Source organism: Montipora capricornis, chromosome 3, assembly GCF_036669925.1.
Source record: "Montipora capricornis isolate CH-2021 chromosome 3, ASM3666992v2, whole genome shotgun sequence".
Taxonomy (NCBI): domain Eukaryota; kingdom Metazoa; phylum Cnidaria; class Anthozoa; order Scleractinia; family Acroporidae; genus Montipora; species Montipora capricornis.
In genome coordinates, this window is record NC_090885.1 from 17817361 (window position 1) to 17829101 (window position 11741).

Genomic DNA, 11741 nt, shown 5'->3' on the forward strand with positions numbered 1-11741 from the left:
AAACTAAATCAACTATCAAACCATAGGTTGGTTTTTGAGCAAAGAAAATACCCGGAGAAAACCCTCTTTGAGCGCCATCCTTGCTCTTGGATGAGTCGAATGATGACTCAAAACTTTTCAAACTGAGAGTTTTACTTTTATTCTGGCAGGAATGATAATTGTGCGTAAGCCGCAGTTTATAGCACGATAGATATTGTCATGATACCCGTTTTGTCCGATCATGATCGTTTGGAAACTGAAACGTTCCAAATCGAAACGAAAGATCCAGTTTCATCTCCATATCTGGTAATATCACTCCTTCCTGCTTCTTCCTGTCAGTTGCTTGACAATCAGTGGAAACCTAGAAGTTTATTCTCTCAGTGGGAACTGAACAATAGCGTTGGCACGGTCAGATCATAAAGAAATAACTGTCTCGGCGATTGCAAGTACATTTGCAGTAAGTATTTTCTAGTTTTCTAAAAATACATCTATACCCAAGTTGCGCCAACTGAGTTCACTAAGGCTTTGTAAATAACAGAAAAATTTCGTAAAACACTAAACAGCAAACGACGTGCTGCTGCCTTATTCTAACCTGTCTTTCTCTTTGAGGAAGTTCATCGACATCCGTAGGTAACACGCCAAGCGACGAAGGGCCTAAAACTTAGATTTCAGATATGATAGCTCCCCCATTGTACCGAGCGAAACTTTACCCCTGCTGCCATATCCCGCTTATGATGTATGAATTAAAGCGTGACTCAAGTATACATTTCGTTGCTGTTTTCTTCTTATAGATGACATACAGATAGGATAGATGATAGAGGGCGGACAGAAACTAATGTCACGTTAAAAACACTCTCGGACGTGCCACCTGGAATAGCCAAACTCCAGCCACGCCGATATAATTGTACTAAAGGCGCTGCTAGAGTGGGAAATGTTTCGTGCAACTTGTCTTGCATTGTTTTAGCGACATTGTGGCGAGACGAGTTGCACGAAACATCCAGATCCAGAGACACTTGGAGCACTTCTGTTATAAGGTGTTAGTATAGCTACCATATATGGAGCTTCATGTAAGCTCCATTATATTTACACGAAAATATTTGGAATTGTTTGGCCTCCAATCTATTTTAAAGTAGTCAGAATTATTCTGGAAAAAGTTAGCAACCATCGTTTCTCTCCTGTTTTACGAGTATATCTTGAATTTGCTTCCAGCGACCTTACTAAGGACGTCTTAAAGACACTACAATGATTCCGATGACAATTTCAATTTCAGTTTGAGATCATGATCGAGGAGCTGCTTTATAAGTTTTCTAAGGAGAACTTCGATGATCCTAACTTAATATCACTGTTGCATGGACATTCAAAGCCAGTAAAACCTTTAACTCTGTTAGTCAAACGAAAAAGATCGATTTGGAAACGTCCCTTTGGGAAGAAGGAAATTATAATCCTTGATGGCCTGGAAAAATACGTTGACAGCAACGAAAAGGTCTTTCTGAAAGACGTCGAATCAAAGATAACGAAAGAGCAACTGATCGAAAAAGGGAGTGATGCTCCAGCGGCCAGGTATGTGTTTGTTTATAAATGAATTAAATTGTGATGATTCGTGTGAGTTGTTTGTTAAGCGGTCAGTGTAAAACGCAGACTGCAGACCAGGGGTAAAATGCAAACTGAGGTTATAACGTAATTGTTGAAAAAGCCCAAACCCCTTATTAATGCTAACCTTAGGCCTAATTAGGCCTAAAACAATATTCAGGCTTGACTGTTAGCATTTCTAATGGGTTTGGGCTTTTTCAACAGTTAAATTGTAACCTCGGTCTGCATTTAACCCCCGGTCTGCAGTCTGCAGTCTGAAGTCTGTGTTTTACACAGATCGGTTTGTTAAGCCATTTTGCCCAGGCATTTTCAAGGACCACGGAGCCTGGTAACTAACCTTGAAAAACATTATGGACTGGAGGACAGGCTAGAAGGTGGTGTTAGTAAAAACGGATTAAAGAATTATTGTCCGGAGTAGAAGTTTCGGTAAAGTATAGAAAACAAGAGGCTAATATATAGATTTAGCCAAGCCTAAAAGCGGAGCTCCCGGGTTGTTCATTCTTACTGGCTCTAGGATTCGTGAAAAAAAAGACTTTGGAATTGTCAGCGTTTTGGTTTTCTAGGATATTGCTTAATTCTATCAGTTTCTTCGCTGCCTAACTAGTCAATTCCACGGTTAATTTCACCCGAAAAACGGTCGTAATTTCATGATACGCTATCACGAATATATGCAAATGAGTTAAAGGAAAGTGTAAACTACTCCTCATGTACACTAAAATGAACTGTCTACATAGAAACAACTATCTACACTGTCTACAGTAGGAACAGTTATATACACTGTCTACAGTAGGAACAGCTATCTACACTATCTACAATGGGAACAGCTATCTACAGTGTCTACAATGGGAACACCTATCTACACTGTCTACAATGGGAACAGCTATCTACATTGTCTACAGTAGGAACAGCTATCTACATTGTCTACAGTAGGAACAGCTATCTACAGTGTCTACAATAGGAACAGCTATCTAAACTGTCTACAGTAAAAACAACTATCTACACTGTCTACTATGGGAACAGCTATCTACATTGTCTACAGTAGAAACAGCTATCTACACTGTCTACAATGGGAACAGCTATCTACATTGTCTACAGTAGGAACAGCTATCTACAGTGTCTACAATAGGAACAGCTATCTACACTGTCTACAGTAGGAACAACTATCTACACTCTCTACTATGGGAAAAGCTATCTAGTGTCTACAATGGGAACAGCTATCTACATTGTCTACAATAGGAACAGCTATCTACACTGTCTACAGTAGGAACAGCTATCTACACTGTCTACAATGGGAACAGCTATCTACATTGTCTACAGTAGGAACAGCTATCTACACTGTCTACAATGGGAACAGCTATCTACATTGTCTACAATAGGAACAGCTATCTACACTGTCTACAGTAGGAACAGCTATCTACACTATCTACAATGGGAACAGCTATCTACACTGTCTACAGTAGGAACAGTTATATACACTGTCTGCAATGGGAACAGCCATCCATACTGTCTACGATAGGAACAGCTATCTACATTGTCTACAATAGGAACAGCTATCTACATTGTCTACAGTAGGAACAGCTATCTACACTATCTACAATGGGAACAGCTATCTACAGTGTCTACAGTAGGAACAGTTACATACACTGTCTACAATGGGAACAGCTATCTACATTGTCTACAATAGGAACAGCTATCTACAGTATCTACAATGGGAACAGCTATCTACACTGTCTACAGTAGAAACAACTATCTACACTGTCTACTATGGGAACAGCTGTCTACATTGTCTACAGTAGAAACAGCTATCTACACTGTCTACAATGGGAACAGCTATCTACATTGTCTACAGTAGGAACAGCTATCTACACTGTCTACAATAGGAACAGCTATCTACACTGTCTACAGTAGGAACAACTATCTACACTGTCTACTATGGGAACAGCTATCTACAGTGTCTACAATGGGAACAGCTATCTACACTTTCTACAATGGGAACAGCTATCTACACTGTCTACAGTTGGAACAGCTATCTACATTGTCTACAGTAGGAACAGCTATCTACATTGTCTACAGTAGGAACAGCTATCTACACTGTCTACAATGGGAACAGCTATCTACATTGTCTACAGTAGGAACAGCTATCTACACTGTCTACAGTAGGAACAGCTATCTACACTGTCTACCATGGGAACAGCTCTCTACAGTGTCTACAGGAGGAACAGCTCTCTACACTGTCTACAGTAGGAACAGCTATCTACACTGTGTACAATGGGAACAGCTATCTACATCGTCTACAATAGGAACAGCTATGAACACTGTCTACAGTAGGAAAAGCTATTATTGTCCGGAGTAGAAGTTTCGGTAAAGTATAGAAAACAAGAGGCTAATATATAGATTTAGCCAAGCCTAAAAGCGGAGCTCCCGGGTTGTTCATTCTTACTGGCTCTAGGATTCGTGAAAATAAAAGAGAACAAGTAAGTTAATCGGGAAGAATTAAAGTGTGACTGGCCTTCGATACACACATTACGCAAGGAGTTATATCCAAACGTTTATTCACAGACAAGTTCTGCCATACAAATCACAGTTGTAAGTGCTAAACTTCCGACTTCTTCGGTCTGAACTCCTTGTTCTTAGAGAAGTGTTTTCTGAGTCTGACTCTGAGATAACAATCTAGTGACTAAACACACCTGAACTAAATAGGGTGGCGCGCAAGGGACATGGCATTTCGTGATCACTTTCCCGGCTTCAAATTTCAAACTTAAAATTCCGCGTTTGCAAACTCGACTTTTTAAGTGTAGAAACTCGAAATTTTCAATTCAGAAACTCGAAATTTTGAGTTCACAAACTCGAAAATTTGAGTTTACAAACCGGTCAGAGTAAAATAAAACTGCAGACAAGGGGTAAAATGCAGACTACATGTAAGGTTATAATTCTACTGTTGAAAAAGCCCAAACCCTTCAGAAGTGCTAACTTAGGCCTAATTAGGCACAAAATAATATTTAGGCTTAACTGTACATGTTAGCTACATTATAACCTTTCTTAATCTGTAGTCTGCATTTTACACTGACAAGTTTACAAACTTTAAATTTGAAGTTTGTGAACTAAAAAACGAGAGTTTCGAAACTCGAAATTTCGAGTTTGCAAACACAAAATTTCCAGTTTGTGAACACAAAATTTCAAGTCTTTAAACTCAAATTTTCGAGTTTGAAATTTAAAACAGGAAAACTGATCACCAAATGCAATGTCCCTTACAGGCCACCATAACTAAATACGTGACCTAGTAATGTCAAAATTTGATGAACCAACTAGTGAATTATCCGTAAAAGGTTTACACTATGTTCCGGCTATAGAGTTAGATTACAACAATATAGAATTAAAAAAAAGAGTACTAAGGGCTTGATGGTCGTTTCTCTTCTACGATCCGAGTGCCTTTCCACAACTGACGATTTTTTATTCTAAATTGACTTTTGATCAGTAACAGAGATGTCTAAATAACAAACAATACAAACGATAGCCAACACAAAGCAAAGAATACAAAGGTAAGCTTTCTATCGATAAACAAATAAAATAACAGCTCCTGTTGTACAGAGTAAACACATTAGCTCTTAGTAAAGACAGTGTACACAGCTGTTTCCATTCTACACATGTAAAGAGAGCTGTTCCCATAATACTACTGTACACAGTGTAGACAGCTGTTCCCACAGTAGACAGTGTAAATAGCTGTTCCTACTATAGACAATGTAGATAGCTGTTCCTACTGTAGACAGTGTATATAACAGTTCCCATTGTAGACAATGTAGATAGCTAATCCTATAACTGTAGACAGTGTAGATAGCTGTTCCCATTGTAGACAATGTATATAGCTGTTCCCATTGTAGACAGTGTATATAACTGTTCCTATTGTAGACAGTGTAGATAGCTGTTCCCAATGTAGACAGTGAGGCTAGCTGTTCCTACTGTAGACAATGTAGATAGCTGTTTCTATTACTGTAGACAGTGCAGATAGCTGTTCCCATTGTAGACACTGCAGAGAGCTGTTTCCATTGTAGACAGTGTAGATAGCTGTTCCCATTGTAGACAGTGTAGATAGCTGTTCCTATTGTAGACACTGAAGAGAGCTGTTCCCAGTGTAGACAGTGTAGGTAGCTGTTCCTACTGTAGACGATGTAGATAGCTGTTCCTACTGCAGACGATGTAGATAGCTGTTCCCATTGTAGACAGTGTAGATAGCTGTTCCCACTGTAGACAATGTAGATAGCTGTTCCTACTGTAGACTCTGTAGATAGCTGTTCCCAATGTAGACAGTGTAGATAGCTGTTCCTACTGTAGACAGTGTAGATAGCTGTTCCCACTGTAGACACTGTAGATAGCTGTTCCTACTGTAGACAGTGTAGATAGCTGTTCCCATTGTAGACACTGTAGATAGCTGTTCCCATTGTAGACAGTGTAGATAGCTGTTCCTATTGTAGACACGGAAGAGAGCTGTTCCTATTGTAGACAGTGTAGATAGCTGTACCTACTGTAGACAATGTAGATAGCTGTTCCTATTGTAGACACTGAAGAGAGCTGTTCCCATTGTAAACAGTGTAGATAGCTGTTCCTACTGTAGACAATGTAGATAGCTGTTCCTACTGTAGACACTGTAGATAGCTGTTCCCATTGTAGACAGTGTAGATAGCTGTTCCTATTGTAGACACTGAAGAGAGCTGTTTCCATTGTAGACAGTGTAGATAGCTGTTCCTATTGTAGACACTGAAGAGAGCTGTTCCCAATGTAGACAATGTAGATAGCTGTTCCTATTGTAGAAACTGAAAAGAGCTGTTCCCATTGTAGACAGTGTAGATAGCTGTTCCTACTGTAGACAATGTAGATAGCTGTTCCTACTGTAGACACTGTAGATAGCCGTTCCCATTGTAGACAGTGTAGATAGCTGTTCCTATTGTAGACACTGAAGAGAGCTGTTTCCATTGTAGACAGTGTAGATAGCTGTTCCCATTGTAGACACTGAAGAGAGCTGTTTCCATTGTAGACAATGTAGAGAGCTGTTCCTATTGTAGACACTGAAGAGAGCTGTTCCCATTGTAGACAGTGTAGATAGCTGTTCCTAATGTAGACAATGTAGATAGCTGTTCCTACTGTAGACACTGTAGATAGCTGTTCCCATTGTAGACAGTGTAGAGAGCTGTTCCTATTGTAGACACTGAAGAGAGCTGTTTCCATTGTAGACAGTGTAGAGAGCTGTTCCTATTGTAGACACTGAAGAGAGCTGTTTCCATTGTAGACAATGTAGATAGCTGTTCCTATTGTAGACACTGAAGAGAGCTGTTCCCATTGTAAACAGTGTAGATAGCTGTTCCTACTGTAGACAATGTAGATAGCTGTTCCTACTGTAGACACTGTAGATAGCTGTTCCCATTGTAGACAGTGTAGATAGCTGTTCCTATTGTAGACCCTGAAGAGAGCTGTTCCCTTTGTAGACATTGTAGGTAGCTGTTCCTACTGTAGATGATGTAGATAGCTGTTCCTACTGTAGACAGTGTAGATAGCTGTTCCCATTGTAGACAGTGTAGATAGCTGTTCCCACTGTAGACAATGTAGATAGCTGTTCCTACTGTAGACACTGTAGATAGCTGTTCCCATTGTAGACAGTGTAGATAGCTGTTCCCACTGTAGACAATGTAGATAGCTGTTCCTACTGTAGATGATGTAGATAGCTGTTCCCATTGTAGACAGTGTAGATAGCTGTTCCCATTGTAGACAGTGTAGATAGCTGTTCCTATTGTAGACACTGAAGAGAGCTGTTCCCAGTGTAGACAGTGTAGGTAGCTGTTCCTACTGTAGACGATGTAGATAGCTGTACATACTGTGGAAGGTGTAGATAGCTGTTCCCATTGTAGGAAGTGTAGCCACCTGTCCCCACTGTAGACAATGTAGATAGCTGTTCCTACTGTAGAAACTGTAGATAGCTGTTCCCATTGTAGACAGTGTAGATAGCTGTTCCTACTGTAGACACTGTAGATAGCTGTTCCCACTGTAGACAATGTAGATAGCTGTTCCTACTGTAGACACTGTAGATAGCTGTTCCCATTGTAGACACTGTAGATAGCTGTTCCCATTGTAGACAGTGTAGATAGCTGTTCCTACTGTAGACGATGTAGATAGCTGTTCCTATCGTAGACACTGTAGATAGCTGTTCTCATTGTAGACAGTGTAGATAGCTGTTCCTATTGTAGACAGTGTAGATAGCTGTTCCCATTGTAGACGGGGTAGATAGCTGTAACAACGGTAGACAATTTATATAGCTGTTCCCACTGTAGACCTTGTAGATAGCTGTTCCCATTGTAGACAGTGTAGATAGCTGTTCCTATTGTAGACACTGAAGAGAGCTGTTCAAAGTTTAGACAGTTTAGGTAGCTGTTCCTACTGTAGACACTGTAGATAGCTGTTCCTACTGTAGACAAGGTAGATAGCTGTTCCCATTGTAGACACTGTAGATAGCTGTTCCTACTGTAGACACTGTAGATAGCTGTTCCCATTGTAGACAGTGTAGATAGCTGTTCCTACTGTAGACACTGTAGATAGCTGTTCCCACTGTAGACAATGTAGATAGCTCTTCCTACTGTAGACACTGTAGATAGCTGTTCCCATTGTAGACACTGTAGATAGCTGTTCCTGTTGTAGACAGTGTAGATAGCTGTTCCTACTGTAGACGATGTAGATAGCTGTTCCTATCGTAGACACTGTAGATAGCTGTTCTCATTGTAGACAGTGTAGATAGCTGTTCCTATTGTAGACACTGAAGAGAGCTGTTCCCATTGTAGACAGTGTAGATAGCTGTACCTACTGTAGACAATGTAGATAGCTGTTCCTACTGTAGACACTGTAGATAGCTGTTCCCATTGTAGACAGTGTAGATAGCTGTACCTACTGTAGACAATGTAGATAGCTGTTCCCACTGTAGACAGTGTAGGTAGCTGTTCCCATTGTAGACGATGTAGATAGCTGTTCCTATTGTAGACACTGAAGAGAGCTGTTCCCAGTGTAGACAGTGTAGGTAGCTGTTCCTACTGTAGACGATGTAGATAGCTGTTCCTACTGTAGACAGTGTAGATAGCTGTTCCCATTGTAGACAATGTAGATAGCTGTTCCTACTGTAGACACTGTAGATAGCTGTTCCCATTGTAGACACTGTAGATAGCTGTTCCTACTGTAGACACTGTAGATAGCTGTTCCCATTGTAGACAGTGTAGATAGCTGTTCCTACTGTAGATACTGTAGATAGCTGTTCCCATTGTAGACAGTGTAGATAGCTGTACCTACTGTAGACAATGTAGATAGCTGTTCCTACTGTAGACACTGTAGATAGCTGTTCCCATTGTAGACAGTGTAGATAGCTGTACCTACTGTAGACAATGTAGATAGCTGTTCCTAATGTAGACAGTGTAGATAGCTGTTCCTACTGTAGACAGTGTAGATAGGTGTTCCCACTGTAGACACTATATATGGGCATACATGACGGTTAAAGAATAACGTATGAGTCTAATTTGCATATATTCGTGTTAGCGTATCATGAAATTACGACCCGAAAAACCGACTGATCGCATGAATCACGAAGGAATGAGTGCGATATCGGTTTTTCCACCGAAATTTACTGTCGAATTCACCAGTTGGGCAATTAATTTTTTCTTGAATCGCAAGGGTTTTAAAAGAAAACAAGCAAATCCTCAGCAAGCAAACGGAAAAGGAAAGAAGCCATTTAAGAGTTGACTGTCAAAAGCCAGCGAATAGGAATCAAGCTAAAATTAGAAATCACAGAGGGTTCAAGGTCAAACAAGGATGTACGTACGTACTTTATTCCACTTTATCTCTTAAAACGAGATCATTTACATTTTGATGTATTTGATTGAAACACTTCAGCTTGGCTTAGAACCAGAATCAGCTAGAAAGAACAAACTTCAAATAAGATCTCCAAAAAAATTAACTACACGTCCTCTAAACGAACTTCTGAAAACACGAGCTGGTGATATTTCTCCTTACTTTTACGAGAACTCATTGAGATTACATGTTTCTAACATAAGGGGAAAATTTTCTTGTCAGTGTCAAGGCACATCGAAAAACAATGTGGCAAACGGAGTGATTTAAAGCCAAACAAACCAGCAAACAGATCAATTATTTCAGTCTGTCCAAAAAGAGTACAGATGATTGTTATTAATTCCAGTTTCATTCCTGAACAAAGGAAAAAAAGACTAAACCACTTTTTCGAAATATGCATGCTCTTGAAATAACTCATCCGTGGAAATAACAAAAGGTTTAGTGTCCAAGAAAAGAATTTGTGGAGAAACGTCTTCCACCACGTTTTGTTGGGAACTAGCCCCGAGACCCCTCTCGGTCCCTCATCCGGGATATGAATGTTGCACGTAGAGATCGCACATGGCGGAAATACAACTTCATCTGTGTTTATAATTCGTCTCGTTTATGCTTGGTCTCCTGATACACAGCGCTAAACTTGGTGTCAGAAGTGGGATAAACCTTTTCTAGAACCACTCCAGCAAATACTTCGATCAAAGGAAAAAAAAAAAACCTCTTCACGCAACGCTACATTGGATACACGAACTCATGGCGACGAATCTCAAGCGCCCAGAACTCAATCTAACCGAAAACATTTCGGAAAATTTCAAGAACTTCGAAGCCAGGTTCAATGACTACTGCGTTCAAGCGAACTACCGTAACCTGGATAAAGACCCAGAGACAGCGCCAGCCGATTATTATAATAAACCACAGCTCGAAATCGCCGCGCTTCGGTCGGCCATGCCAGACGAAGCCCTTCAGGTCATACGATACACAACAGAACCTGAGATCGCGATCGATGACAGAGCCAAACCTTGGATTTCGATGGAGAAACTTCGCCTACACTTTACAGGTTCGACCGGCAGTTCATTTTTGGCTGACAGATTTAAGTTGGGGCCTTAGCCAAACACTGACGGAATCGGTACAAGCATGGGAAGTTAGGATTAGGCAAGCCGGAAGTCTCTGCTCTTATGGAACACTCAGTGACGAAATGTATCGCGACAAATTTATATTTGGTCTCAACAACGACTCCAAGTGGACGCCAGCGAAGAAGTCCTGGGGGAAGCTCTCCTCTAACCGAACGCCGAAGGTAAACTCCAACCAGTCGCCTTTACCTCAAACAGCCTGAGCAGCACCGAACAGCGCTATTCACAAATCGAAAAAGAATGCCTTGCCATCTGCAACACATTTGGAAAATTTGATCATTGGCTGTTCGGCAAATCAGACATCACAGTGCACACAGACCACCAACCCCTCGAACCAAGAAACCACTTCACAAGTCACCCGCACGTCTTCAGCGAATGCTAATGAGACTTCAGAGATATCATTTTAGCCTACAATACAAGAAAGGTACAAGCCTTCATATAGCAGACACACTATCTCGCGCTGCTCTACCCACCCCAGTGCAGGCAAAAGTGACAGGGTTTGAAGTGTTCCGCCTTGAACTTGAACACTCTGACAATGACCACAACCCCCGACTCACCGATGTCACAGAAGAACTCCTCAAATCAGGAACCAAAAAGGATCAAACCCTGACTGATCTACAACAAACCAACACCTCTGGTTGGCCGGACGACAAACAACACCTGGCCCCCAACCTCCGCCCATTCTGGACCTTCAGAGAGGAACTAAGCACACTCAACGGCATCGTTTACAAAGGTCAGCAAGTCCTGGTTCCTCAGTCCAGGCACCACTTTGGAGCAGAGTCCCACATTCGCATGGCACGCGAGGTTTTATTCTGGCCAGGCATGCGAATAGCCATTTCAGACATGTGTGAGAGCTGCAGTGTTTGTGCCCAATACAGTAGAACTCTTACCAAAGAACCCATGAAGTCATTACCAATTCCAACGCAGACATGGCAAATTGTGAGCCAAGATATCTTTACCCATGAGCAAAAGGACTACCTGGTTACTGTCTGCCATTTTTCGGACTGGATTGAAGTCGATGAGCTCCAGGACACCCTCTCCGCCACAGTCATAAAGAAGACCAAGGCCCACTTTGCGCGGTTTGGCATACCACAAATCTGCCACACTGACAATGGCTCACAATTTGCAAGCAAGGAATATGAGAACTTTGCCACACAGTACGGATTCAAACACACAACC

The 11741-nt window shown here is 41.2% G+C and overlaps 1 protein-coding gene across 5 annotated transcripts in view; it reads left to right on the forward strand.

Moving 5' to 3' along the window:
* The first annotated feature begins 297 nt into the window (after positions 1–297).
* The window catches only part of LOC138042465 (uncharacterized), a 63112-nt gene continuing 51668 nt past the window's right edge, over positions 298–11741 (forward strand). For 2 of the 5 annotated variants that reach the window (XM_068888359.1, XM_068888360.1), the window contains exons 1-3: positions 298–436; positions 1250–1539; positions 9268–9411. In XM_068888359.1, coding sequence (XP_068744460.1) covers positions 1259–1539; positions 9268–9411 — 425 coding nt within the window. In that variant the 5' untranslated portion in view covers positions 298–436; positions 1250–1258. Of the gene's footprint in view, positions 437–1188; positions 1540–9267; positions 9412–11741 lie in introns of all 5 variants that reach the window. The other 3 variants (XM_068888362.1, XM_068888364.1, XM_068888361.1) reach the window with 2 other exon arrangements.